Source organism: Medicago truncatula, chromosome 6 (assembly GCF_003473485.1).
Source record: "Medicago truncatula cultivar Jemalong A17 chromosome 6, MtrunA17r5.0-ANR, whole genome shotgun sequence".
Classification (NCBI taxonomy): domain Eukaryota; kingdom Viridiplantae; phylum Streptophyta; class Magnoliopsida; order Fabales; family Fabaceae; genus Medicago; species Medicago truncatula.
Window position 1 is genome coordinate 12,241,301 of NC_053047.1, and position 13,718 is coordinate 12,255,018.

General features: G+C 42.7%; 2 protein-coding genes and 1 long non-coding RNA gene across 3 annotated transcripts; 2 read left to right on the plus strand and 1 right to left on the minus strand.

Annotated features, from left to right (window-relative positions):
• Positions 1-332: 332 nt before the first annotated feature.
• Positions 333-3,378, plus strand: LOC120575978 (protein MAINTENANCE OF MERISTEMS-like). Its single transcript, XM_039826917.1, has 4 exons — positions 333-382; positions 736-1,467; positions 1,585-2,080; positions 3,368-3,378. Exons 2-4 carry the CDS (start codon positions 943-945, stop codon positions 3,376-3,378), a joined length of 1,032 nt encoding a protein of 343 aa, XP_039682851.1. The 5' UTR covers positions 333-382; positions 736-942.
• Positions 3,379-3,734: 356 nt separating this feature from the next.
• Positions 3,735-4,095, minus strand: LOC120576107 (uncharacterized). Its single transcript, XR_005642226.1, has 2 exons — positions 4,038-4,095; positions 3,735-3,833 (listed from the first exon to the last, which is right to left on the minus strand). It is a non-coding gene; the product is annotated as an uncharacterized lncRNA (long non-coding RNA).
• Positions 4,096-5,506: 1,411 nt separating this feature from the next.
• On the plus strand, positions 5,507-9,652 carry LOC112422751 (uncharacterized). The gene has a single exon (XM_024786394.2). It carries the CDS (start codon positions 5,507-5,509, stop codon positions 9,650-9,652), a length of 4,146 nt encoding a protein of 1,381 aa, XP_024642162.2.
• Positions 9,653-13,718: the final 4,066 nt, after the last annotated feature.

Here is a 13,718-nt window from a genome sequence, read left to right on the forward strand (position 1 = left end):
GACTCAGAGCCACCGCAGGGAGAGACAGATTGCCCACATCCCAAAGAGGGGTAGAGGTCGGAGGGGAGATGGCTCAGGAAGCTCTCAGGCTACACAGCCTGAGGAGTCACAGGTTGTTGACCCGTCACAGCCTGTTGACCAGACTGGGGTGGAGTACCTGAACTATCAGGATCAGGTACATCATGATGTGACGGACGGTGGATATGACCAGGATCATATACCACATGAGCAGGATGCAGGAGACGAGGATGACATTGCAGCAGCTGCTGCACCGGAGGTGTTACCTACGGACCCTCCCTTTCCTGGTGGACCGGTTGACTTGTCCTTGCTCCACTCTTATGCCGGTCATGTGGCGTTGCCACTCTGGTATAATTCAAATAATGTAAGTGTATTTTTTTTAATTGTTTTTTCTTTAAGTTAAAATATTTTCTTTAATTTAAATGTGTGTTTGTTTAATTATTATATCCACTTTTATATGTGTTTTTTTTAATTGATTTTTCTTTATGTTAAAATATTTTATTTAAATGTGTGTTTGTTTTTATTATTATATCCACCTCTATATGTGTTTTTTTTAATTCTTTTTCTTTATGTTTAATTATTTTCTTTAAATGTGTGTTTGTTTTAATTATTATATACATTGTTATATGTTTATTTTTTTAATTCTATTTTTTATGTTTAATTGTTTTGTTTATATGTGTTTTTGTTTAAACCAAATTTATTTTTCTATTATTTCAGGTTCGTAAGACCCGCGTGCTTAAACCGATTAATCATGGGGCGAAGATTCTCACTCTCGGACGTCCTAACGGGAATGAGAATTGGTTTTGGGATGCGCTTCAGGAGAGCGGGCTACATGACTTGGTCTACTTGGGGTACTCCACCGTGCCTCATGCCCTGCTGCTTACTTTATGCGAGAGGTGGCATCCGGAGACCAGCACCTTCCACATGCCGATGGGGGAGATGACTGTGACATTGGATGATGTCGCATGTCTCATGCATCTTCCTATTGAGGGGCGGATGTTGGCCCATGGGAAGAAGATGCCCAAGCATGAGGGAGCGGCACTGCTGATGACGTATCTTGGTGTGGCCCAGCATGAGGCTGAGAAGATCTGCAACCAGGAGTACGGTGGGTACATTAGCTACCCCAGGCTGAGGGACTTCTATACCTCGTACCTTGGTAGGGCCAACGTATTGGCGGGTACGGAGGATCCTGAGGAGGTTGAGGAGCTGGAGAGGGTCAGGACATACTGCGTCCGGTGTTACCTTCTGTACTTGGTCGGATGCTTGTTGTTTGGCGATAGAAGCAACAAGCGCATCGAGCTGATATATTTGACGACCATGGCGGACGGCTACGCAGGGATGCGTAATTATTCCTGGGGAGCTATGACCCTCGCCTACCTATACGGCGAGTTGGCGGATGCATGTAGGCCTGGACACAGAGCGCTTGGGGGGAGCGTGACACTGCTCACTGTAAGAAAACTGAAATTTTATATTTATGTTAACTTTATTTTTTTGTGAACTTTTAATTTTTTGTTATATTTTTCCGTGCGTAATAATTTATAAATGTTATTTGTTTGGTTTGTGCAGGCATGGTTTTTGGCGCATTTTCCAGGGTTTTTCAGTGTTGATCTCAACACTGACTACCTGGAAAACTATCCGGTTGCAGCGAGGTGGAAGCTCCAGAAGGGTCATGGGGAGGGGATCACGTATCGGTCACTGCTCGATCGTATACAGTTAGATGATGTATGCTGGAGGCCGTACGAGGAGCACAGAGAGATCCAGGACTTCGAGGAGGTTTTCTGGTATTCTGGATGGATTATGTGCGGCGTCCGTAGGGTGTACCGTCACTTGCCCGAGAGGGTTTTGAGGCAGTACGGATACGTGCAGACCATCCCCAGACATCCGACTGATGTTAGGGACCTCCCCCCGCCTTCCATTGTGCAGATGTTCATCGACTTCCGCACTCACACGCTTAAGGCGGACGCTCGGGGTGAGCAGGCAGGAGAGGATCTTCTGCACTACAAAATCTGGCAGAATCTCCTCTCATCCATTATTGATCTTATCTTCCAAAATTTCTTCAAATGTCTCTCAAATTCTCTCTAACAAACACAACCAAATCCAACAAACTTTATTCAACAAAATCACAAGTAAGTAATTATAATGCTATTAACTTACATTTTAGTTGTTATAAATGTTATTATTTTTTAGTTTTTGAGTACATTTATTATTTTTTAGTAGATTTACATGTTATAATTAAATTTTAGGGTATATGTTAGTTGATTAATGTTGTTAAAATATTTGCATGATGTTTATGTTATATGATATAAATTTTTTTATTTTAGTAAGAGTATATGATTTATAATTTTAGGGTTATTTTTATGAATTTTAGAGTGTATGTATAATGTGTTTTTGATTGATTGTTTTTAGTTTCTTATTGTGTAGATTTAAAACAATGGCGGGGTGGATCGACGTTCATGCGCAGTTCAACGGCGGAGAACCTCAGAGGTTGAAGGTTCGGTGCCTTGGTGTAACGTTAAGAGGTCTCAAGGATACACTGACTAAATTCAACCAAGGAGTCAACCCGAGAGACACAAGGATGGTGGAACACATTTGGTATAAACGTCCAACACTCGACAAGGGGAGAGTATCATTCAGTTGGGTGGAATTAACGAACGACGAAAACGTGACGACCATGTTTTGGGAGCACAGCATGTTCCAGTGGATCGATATGCGGGTGAAGTTGCTTAGATCAACTGAAGATATCATCAAAAGTTTGATTCCGCCACAAGATCGTCATTAGTTAGGGTAAGGTGCATTCCAACTACAACATTTGTATTCCTTTGAATGAGGTAATTCAAACTTGTCAAACAACAGGACTCAAGCATTTAGCAAGCACCTCATGTTTCTCCTTTGAAAATATTAAATTTTTGTTATGCTGGTTTAGATGAAGATATTAAGTGTCAAGGATTGAACCTCAATTCGGTGGCACTTGAATACCATCATCTAAAGCAAGCCTCACAAAAATTTATTATTTTCAAAGGGAAAACATGAGGTGTTTGGCGAAATGCTTGAGTCCTGTTGTTTTGCAGGTTTGAATTTATCCCATTCAAAGGTAACACAATTGTTGTGGTTGGAATGCACATTCCAACTGCAACAATTGTCTTACCCTGGATGGGGCAATTCAAACTTGTTAATCGGCAGGACTCCAGTATTCAATGAGCATCTTGGACAATGGTATTCAAGTGTCAAGGAATGCACCTCATTCTTTTGACACTTGAATACCATCGTTCAAGATGCTTATCGAATACTGGAGTCCTGCTGCTTAGCAAGTTTGAATTTGCCCCATTCAGTGGTAAGATGATTGTTGCAGCTGGAAGGTAAATTTCGGAATGTAATGTAAAATGCAATGTAATGTGATAACATATATTTTGTTTTGAATGGAACAATAATTATCTTATTTTGTTTTCAAATTTATTTATTCCAAATGCAATTTTATTCTAAATACCATAATGTCAAACAAAATGTGCGCGACACAAAAATAAAACATAAAAAAATCCAAAACAATTAGGCATTAAAAGCCATTACATTCATTCTTCCTCGTCACACAAATCAATCGGCTTGTCCGCTACAGTCCCTGCGGTACCTTGTTTTGGTTGAGGACCGAAATAGCATGTCCTCCCGCTCCTCCTCAACCTCGAGTGATTGTACACCGGCACCTTCGAACCCTTCTTTTTTTTCGGAACCATCGCAAACAATTCCATGCCATGTCATAGGTGACTTTTCTTTTTTCGTCTCATCATCGTGAACGTTACCCTGATTCTGATTCTGAGACATATCTATATTTAAAAAAATATGGCGATCAATTCAACCTACACTAACCTAAACTATCCTAACAATTCTAACCATTCTAACCTAAACTATCCTAACATATCATAAAATCAACAAATCAATATAATCGAACCTATATAATCGAAATTTAACAAAAAATAACATACAATTCGACCACAAAGCAACTATTGCATAGGATTCAAAAAACTTACTTGTTTTTGTGATTAAAATTGGCTTCTAATGGCTTCAAATGACTCAAAATCGCACCTTCAAAAATTAAAAACGCAACAATGGAGTTTTGGAAACTCCTATGAAGTTCTGATCTTATAACATTCTCCTCGGCAGTTAACTACCGAGGTTTTCCTCGGCAATTAACTGCCGCCGATGTCCTAAAAACTTCGGCAGTTAATTGCCGCCGGTTCCTAAAAACCTTGGTAGCAAACTGCCGAGGGGCATTTTGGTATTTTACTCGTGTGGCACAGCCAAACTATATGTGGGAACAGCAATTCTCATTGACAAAAATATCCCCATAAGGGCAAAAATGTCAAAAAAATGGACATTGATTGTCCTATATAGTTTAGTAGAATGGGTGGTCACATGTTGTGGTAATTAATACTCTCCCCTATCACATGTAATGCAAATAAATGTATTCCATGATACTGATCGGCTCTTTGAATGACTGGTCCATCTCAATTTTCTTGTATCAGAATTATTTTCGCATAGTGAGGTACTTATGGAGTACAATTTTAAAAGATATACAACAATATTATATTATATAGATATAGATCTGGACCGTCATAATATTCCTAAAGGGCTCAAAGCCCTCCAGCAGGACCAAATCCACATTATTCATCACTTCGCCTTGTTCCAAGCCTCGTGCTTGGGGGGCTGTGGACCGTCATAATATTCCTAAGGGCTTAAAAGCCCTCCAGAAGGGCTTAGGCGCCCTATAGAAGGGACTTTGGAGGTCTAGGCGCGTTCTCCTCAGGACGCCGCCCATCTCGGCTTTTAGAAACCTCTAGAAGTCGCCCCAAACCGCCTAAATAAGCTAAAAAGACTAAAAACCCTGCTTTCTTATAGCTTAAGTCACGTAGGAAAAAAGCTCATTAGCAGGCTATAAATAACCCTCTTGAGATCATTCTCAAGAGATCCGATATTCAGTCTAAAAACCCTAGTTTAGAACCCTAATCTACGATTCTTAGCCCTAGAATCCTTACCGTACTTTTTCTGCAAGTACAGTTGGCGCCGTCTGTGGGAAGAGGTAAAACTAGCCTTGACCACGAATCTTTGTATCGAGACTCCGATTCAAAGAGCAAGCCAAGTCGTAGTCCTCTCTACGATTTGGTATCCTAATCCCTACTCAAACATAAATCGCACCTCACGTGCGATTTAGAGAAAGACCATCATGACAACGCCTGAAGAAGCACAAACGATGAAGAGTCAAATAGCCCAATTGCTGGAACAGAATGAGGCACTTCTCGCCTCAGTAGAAACTATCCAGCAAGTGCAGTAGCAAGAAAGAACGGACTCTCATCACGGCGATTTGAATGAACCAGAGCCTCAACCGTTCTCGACCGAAATTTGGAACGCTCCGGTTCCTGATAACTTCAAGCTGCCCCATTTACCAACTTTCGATGGGAGGGGCGGTCCGTCTGAGCATGTGACCGTCTTCAACACTCGGATGTCCGTTTATGGAGTTGCTGACTCCCTTAAGTGCAAGCTTCTGGCGGGAACTTTTGCTGATGCAGCTTTGCGCTGGTACATGAGCCTTCCGCGTTTCTCCATTATAAGTTACCTGGACATGACAAAGAAGTTCACTCAACAGTTCTCCGAGACCCGCCACCGGAAGGTATTATCAACTAGCTTGTTCAACGTCCGTCAGGGTCCAAGCGAATCATTGAGGGAATACCTCGCCCGCTTCAATGATTCGACAATCAAAGTCTCCAACCCCAACCAAGAAGTTTTTGTAGGCGCCTTTCAGAATGGTTTACGTGCGGGACAATTTAATGAGTCACTCGCCCAAAAACCCGCTGACTCGATGGAAGAGATAATAGCTCGTGCTGAGTGTTATGTGAAGGGGGAAGAAAGCAACGCTGAAAAGAGGGCTAGAGATGTGAAAGAAAGAGGAAATTCTGGTGGGGAGCGTAGAAACCACCACGTTCCTCCTAGCAGAGACAGAGGAACGTTCAAGAAACTGTATGAAAGAAACCAACAGCGCTACGTTCCCGAATACTTTACCCCTTTGAACGCTCGCCCAGAGAAAATTCTCAAGGAAGTTTACGAGTCCAAAATAATCCCGCCACCTCCTCTCAGTCGCGCCCGAATAATGGATCATGATAAAGACGCCTGGTGCAAATACCACTTGATACAAGGTCATAACACAGATGATTGTATTCATCTGAAAAGAGAAATCGAGAAACTCTTGCTTAACAGGAAGCTGCGTGGTTATGCTAAGGAGAAACACCGCAACGAGAGACAGGAAGATAAGCCTAACCCTGAACCAAAGCACACTTTACACACAATTTCTGGAGGTTTCGCTGGAGGAGGGGAGTCAAATAATTCAAGGAAGAAGTACGCCCGCCAGGTGATGCTTCTAGGAGACAGTCCTTCATCGCCTAGAGAATTCCAAGACATCACCTTCTCATCCGAAGATTTCGGACGAGTGCTTCCCCACGATGATGACCCGCTGGTGATTTCTGTTCAGTTGCTCAACTGGGAGATTAAAAGGGTGCTTGTGGACACCGGAAGCTCGGCTGATGTATTATATTTCGATGCTTTTTCCATGATGGGCTTAAGCGAAGAGCAGCTCCAGCCGTTCAACGGGACCCTCTCAGGGTTTACAGGCGAAAGAGTACACGTACGTGGTTATGTCACTTTAAAAACCGTTTTCGGCACTAGAGACCAACAAAAATCGATTAAAGTGAGATACTTGGTAATACACTCGCCCAGTTCTTATAATGTGATCATTGGTCGTCCTTCTATCAACCTTCTAGACGCCTTCGTATCCACAAAACATCTGTTAATGAAGTATCCACTCGACAACGGGCGCGTTGGAACGGTGCATGGTGACCAGAAGGTCGCACGTGAATGTTATCACGCCAACCTCAAACTCAAGAAGCACGAGAAGTTTGAAGTCCAGGTTATCGACCTCGATCCTCGTGAAGATTTTCCCCAAGAAAGGATAGAGCCTATCGAAGCAGTGAAAGACATCGTTATTGGGCTTTTGCCACATCAAATCACAAAGATTGGAACGTCCCTTACTGAGTCAGAGGAAGAGATTCTGGTTCAGCTTTTGAAAGAGAATGTTGATTTGTTCGCCTGGGCGCCTTCTGACATGCCCGGAATTGATATAAAGGTAGCTTGCCATCATCTGGCGGTCAGAACATCTGTCAAACCAGTAGTTCAAAGGAAACGCAAGATGGGAGAAGAAAAAAGAAAAGCAGTAGACGAAGAGGTTAAAAAGTTACAGGAGGCTCACTTCATTTGTGAAATAAAATATCCCACTTGGCTCGCCAACACCGTCCTCATAAAGAAAGCATCAGGAAAGTGGAGAATGTGTGTTGATTATACGGACCTTAATATGGCTTGTCCAAAGGATCCGTATCCTCTTCCAAGCATTGATCATCTAATAGATAACGCGTTAGGCTATAAAACCCTGAGTTTCATGGACGCATACTCTGGTTACAATCAGATTAAAATGGACCCGTTAGATGCCCCCAAAACCGCCTTCATGACTAATCAGAGAAACTATCACTACCGAGTTATGTCTTTTGGTTTACGTAATGCCGGGGCCACATTTCAGCGATCTATGGATACAATATTTAGCAAACAGATCGGAAGAAACCTTGAAGTATATATCGACGACTTAGTGGTAAAAACTTCTGAAGAGCGGACCCACTCAGACGATTTGCATGAAATCTTCCAGCAGATTAGGAAGTTCAATATGCGCCTCAATCCCGCAAAGTGCACGTTCGGGGTTCAGGCAGGGAAATTTCTGGGTTTTCTCTTGACAAAAAAGGGGATCGAAGCTAATCCGGACAAGTGTCAGGCGATCATTAACATGAGAAACCCATGCACTATTAGAGAAGTCCAGCAGTTAACAGGCAGGTTGGCGGCGTTATCAAGATTTCTATCTTGCTCCGGAGATAAAGCATTCGCCTTTTTTGCTACGATAAAAAAGAAGGAAGAGTTTGAATGGACCCAGGAGTGTGATGAAGCTTTCCACAAAATCAAGCGTTTCCTGACTACGCCGCCAGTTTTACATTGCCCATCAAAGGGGGCGTTTTTGTTCTTATACCTCTCAGTCTCTGATAATGCTTTAAGTTCAGTACTGGTGGAAGAATCTGACGAACGTGAAAGGCCGATATACTTTGTGAGCAGAGTCCTTAAGGGAGCTGAACTACGTTACCAGAAAATTGAAAAGTTAGCTTTGGCTGTTATAATAACCGCCAGGAAGTTACGCCATTATTTTCAAAGCCATAAAGTCGTCATCAGAACAAATTACCCCGTGAAACAAATTCTTGGTAAACTGGATTTGGCAGGAAGAATGCTATCTTGGTCCGTCGAGTTGTTAGAATACGACATTCAGTTCGCCCCTCGAAATAACATCAAGTCTCAGGTTCTGGCAGATTTCGTGGTAGAATTTACCTCGCCAGTCAAAGAATCCCCCCCTCATGTGTGGTTATTATCAGTAGATGGCTCGTCCAATATAAAAGGAAGCGGGGCTGGCGTTGTCTTGGAAGGTCCAGGCGACTTACTCATTAAACAGTCTTTAAAATTCGATTTCAAAGCTAGCAACAATCAAGCAGAATATGAAGCTCTGATCGCTGGAATGTTGTTAGCCCAAGAGATGGGAGCAAGGAATCTCAGAGCTCGAAGTGATTCTCAACTCATGACCAATCAAATTTCTGGGGAGTACCAGACCAAAGATCAGCAGCTTTCCAAGTACTTAGCTAGGGTGCAGAAGTTAGCTCACGATTTTCAGTTCTTTGAAGCCATATATGTCCCAAGGGAATCAAATTCACGAGCTGACTTGTTGGCTAAACTAGCTAGCACCAAAAAGCCTGGAAATAATCGAACGGTGATCCAAGAGGTGATATCTGCTCCTAGCACCGAAGAGAAAGCAATTTTCAAGATAAGTCAAGAATCTGAAGGATGGATGACTCCACTGTTAAAGTTCTTGACGGGTTCTTTCGTCGCCAAAAACGAAGAGGAAGCTCAATTAGTCAGAAGGCGGGCGACTAAATTTGTGATTATCGCCGGCAAGCTCTATAAGCGAGGTAGAGCTTCACCATTGCTTAGATGTTTGGGCGAGGACGAAACGGAGTTGGTCCTCTTAGAGGTACATGAAGGAGTTTGTGGGAGTCATATTGGCGGGCGATCTCTGGCTGCAAAGCTATTACGGGCTGGGTATTACTGGCCTAAAATGGCTCATGATTGTTGTGAATTTGTGAAGAAGTGTGATAAGTGCCAACGTTTTTCCGATAGAAAGAATGCTCCTGAGAACGAGCTCACGTCCGTGTTTTCTCCGTGGCCTTTCCACAAGTGGGGGGTTGATATCGTGGGACCTTTTCCTCAGGCCCCTGGGCAGTTGAAATTCCTCATCGTGGGCGTCGACTACTTTACAAAATGGGTCGAAGCAGAGGCAGTCTCCAAGATCACAGCGGAACGAGTGGTGAAGTTTTACTGGAAGAAGATTATCTGCCGTTTTGGTCTCCCAAAGTATATTGTGACAGATAACGGGACACAGTTTGCTAGTTCTAAAGTCATAAATTTTTGCAAGCAGCTGGGAATAGAAACGAAATTTGTCTTCGTCATCCACCCTTAAGCCAACGGTCAAGCAGAATCCGCCAATAAAATGATAATTAACGGCGTGAAGAAAAAGCTGGAGGAAGCTAAAGGACTTTGGGCAGAACAATTGCACGAGGTGTTATGGTCATATCATACGACTCCGCATTCCACCACTGGGGAAACACCGTTTACTATGGTGTACGGTGCTGATGCTATGCTCCCAGTGGAAATTGATACCCCAACGTGGCGAAGAGAACACTTCTCTGAAGACTCTAATGAAGTAGGAATCCAGTGTACTATGGACATGATCGATGAAGTGAGAGAAGCGGCACACATCAGAGAGTTCGCAGCCAAACAAAGAGCGGCACGGAGATATAACTCAAAAGTTATACCAAGGAGCATGAAGGAAGGCGACTTGGTTCTAAAGCAAGTTGTCACCCCAACGAGGATTGGGAAGTTACTGCTCGGCTGGGAGGGTCCATATAGAATAAAAGAAAAGCTGCAACATGGAGCATACAAACTGGAAGAATTAGATGGAAACCTAGTTCCTAGAACTTGGAACGCCGTTAATCTGCGACATTACTATAGTTAGAATTTTACTATGATTGATGATTTTCTTCTTGTTTGCGACATTATTATAATTAGTAAAAGGTTTTAGGGGCACACTCTTTTTCCCCTGCAAGGGCAGGGTTTTTAACGAGGCACCCTAAAATTCTTCAAACTACTAAGTACTCTGTTCTTTCATTTTCTAGATCTCTGTGACAGGAGGAGAACAAATTGATGGTTCATCTATCAAGGACTCCTGATATCTAAGTCAGTAAGTCCGACCTGAAAAAGGCGGCATGACTCTCAAATCAGTAAGTCCGACCTGAAAAAGGCGGCATGACACTTAAATCAGTAAGTCCGACCTGTTAAAGGCGGCATGACACTTAAATCAGCGGCATGACTCTTAAATCAGTAAGTCCGACCTGAAAAAGGCGGCATGACTCTTAAATCAGTAAGTCCGACCTGAAAAAGGCGGCATGACACTTAAATCAGTAAGTCCTTCCTGAAAAAGGCGGCATGACTCTCAAATCTATAAGTCCGACCTGAAAAAGGCGGCATGACACTTAAATCAGTAAGTCCGACCTGAAAAAGGCGGCCCCGGTACATTTAAACCAACAGCGCGCCTACAAAAGTTTTTAAGTCTGCTTTATCAAAAGCTTTAATGCGGCAGCTCCGTAAAAGGGAGAGAAGAAGATAATTCATAAAAAGAAATCAAAAATGAACAAATTGATAGGCAAAGTCTTGTTATCATAGCAAACGAACGTTTATCAACACTCAAAGAAAAAAGGAAACGTCCAAAACAAACTATTACGATAGAGAAACACATGAATGCAGAAATAAAATTGAAGTGTTAGAATATTTTCACAAAATCATATCATAAGTTAAAATCGCATTAAGTGTTGGCCAAAAAAGGCAGGCATTACAAAATAAAGCGCCACGAATAAAAAATTAAGAGCCTAAAGTTAAAGATGGCGACTACAACAGAAATGTTCCCACTCCGCCCAACACATTCAAGGTTCTTCTACTAGCTCACCATCTTGCACAATCTTCAGAGAATTCAGACCCGATAAATCCAAGTCTGGATGAAAGTGCAGCACCTGGGTTTTTGCTCTCTCAAACCCGTCCTCGAAGAAACTCACAAGGGCCATTTTTCCGTCTTCCACGTCCTGTTTGGCTTTGTCCAGTTCGCCTTGTAAGTTGGCATTCTGGGTCTCAAGATTTTCCTTCTCTTCAGCCCAGGCAGACTTCTCTTTCACCGCATCAGCAATCGTCTTCTCCAGAGCAGACTTATCCTTCAAAAGTCCCTCAACCCTTTCCTCAAAAGCAGCCGCCTTATGTTTGAACTTCTCCACATCTTTTACGGAGTCCTGGTATTCTTTCTCCAGAACCTCGTGTTTTCTCTCCATGGACTGAATGTACAACAAAGTCCGAAGGGCGCTAGTTCCAGCATCCTGTACTAGTTCATCAAACTTCCCGTGGAAAGCTGCGTCTTTGTCCACGGCCGAGAATGGGACATTTTCTTCCATGTAACAGCGATAATCAAAGTCGCGGTGCCAAAAGGAAGACTCAAACGCCGCATCAGCCTCCGCCGACAGAGGTCTTCCGCCTCCTTTCCTCACTGTTTTCTGTTTTTTCTTCTGAGGGGAGATGGTGAGGTCGTTCACTTCGCCCACCGTAACCTCGCCTTCATTAACTTTCTCAGCAGTAGGATCAATCCCGCCGGCGACAGCGTCAGAACTGGAGGCGTTATCTCTTTTCTTCGCACCTTTACGAAGAACCACCCCAGCAGGGTCACTGGTAATATGTTCGCCTGAAGCATTTTTTGCTTTAAGTGCTTCAAGATACTTCCTCCTCTCCTTTCCTGATAAAGGCAACATTGGCACTGTACAAAAAGAAAAACAGAAAACAAGGACACAAACACATCAGTCAGACAAATCAACCACACAAAATAACGAAATTAAGACTGCAAAAAATAAAAAGGGGGTGGGGGTCAAACAACAAGCTCGGATCTTCAAACACTCACGGAGGTATAATTCCAGATCCTCCGTATCACCTTCCTTGTTCAAAAGCTTTCGAATGTCTGTACGACCCATCCGGTCTAAAAAACCGAGCTCATCTTGTTCATAAGGGGTCATCTTCTGGTAGTGATGTCCGGAAACGGCCAAAGGATTAGCAGTCCACCCTAGAGGGAACCTAACCTCGCCCGCAATACTCGCAACACTGACTGAAGAGTCTTTTGCCGCTTGAACTCTCAAAAAGCTCTTTTTCCAATCCTTCTTAAAATTGGAGGCAAAAGGCGGAAAAAGCTGCTTCCCAGGATGAGCGCTAATGGGAACCCAGGACCCTTTATCAACCCCTTTCGTGCCATAAAAATGGAAAAAGACGCCGGCCGTTGGAACCATATCTAGGGAGTCGCACAAAATCTCAAAACCTCGAATGAATGCCCAACTATTGGGATGAATCTGAGTGGGGGCAACATTGAGCAGATTTAGAACGTCCATCTCGAACAAGGTAAAAGGAATTCTCACCCCAAATTCTTCCAATACAGCGCCGTACATATGAAAAATTTCTTTCGCCCCCTTTGGGCGCATTGAACATACATTCTCGTCTGGGGGACAGGGCGCCAAGACGATGTCTTCTTCCCTTGTCGTCGACGAAACTGAGAGTTTGCTCCTAAGGAAATTAACCTTCGCCTGATCATTGTACGTAGAATCATATCGTTGCACGTCATCTGAAAAACTTCTGATATCGCTCTCCGGACATGCAAGTTGTGGTAATTAATACTCTCCCCTATCACATGTAATGCAAATAAATGTATTCCATGATACTGATCGGCTCTTTGAATGACTGGTCCATCTCAATTTTCTTGTATCAGAATTATTTTCGCATAGTGAGGTACTTATGGAGTACAATTTTAAAAGATATACAACAATATTATATTATATAGATATAGATCACATCAACTTTAAAAGATGTTTCACAATATTAACTTGACATGCTTCACATCAACTTTAACGGATGGAGAAAGGAGCAAAATTGGGTGTGTTTGTTGTGAAAAGACAATTGTCTTGCTGGTGTGAGGTTGATGCATGGTGGATGGGGCTCTGAATGCTTTAGAGCATCCACAATAGAGACCCTCAATCTTGAGGTTTTAAACGGGTTTCACATTGACACGTCACCTTTTTATAATTTTTTAATGACAGTACTTAATAGGTACTCAACCACTCCAATAGAGACCCTCTAACAAAAGGTCTAAATGAGACCCACCAATAACTCTTTATCATTTACATTTTAACAAAAGTAACTAAACAATGATTATTTTATTAAAAAGTTGTGTGGGATCCACTTAAAAATGGGGGTCTTAAGAGACCCCCAAATATTTTTCCCACAATGGGGGTACCTAATAGGTACCGGGTCTTACATGGTTAAGACCTCACCATTGTGGATGGTCTTAAGAAGAAAGATGCTTGAGAGCTCAAACTAAAAAAAATGGTGTTGAGAAGGTCTACCAAACACGGTCAAGTTTCCGAGAGATATGTGATGATCAATTAAGACTG

What these genes read in the sequence shown, in the direction of transcription:
- LOC112422751 (XM_024786394.2), top strand. Translation starts at nt 5,507, where the DNA reads ATGTCCGTTTATGGAGTTGCTGACTCCCTTAAGTGCAAGCTTCTGGCG.
- LOC120575978 (XM_039826917.1), top strand. Translation starts at nt 943, where the DNA reads ATGCCGATGGGGGAGATGACTGTGACATTGGATGATGTCGCATGTCTC. An exon ending in GGAGCGTGACACTGCTCACT is followed by an intron (nt 1,468 to 1,584) that starts GTAAGAAAACTG and finishes TGGTTTGTGCAG; the next exon opens with GCATGGTTTTTGGCGCATTT.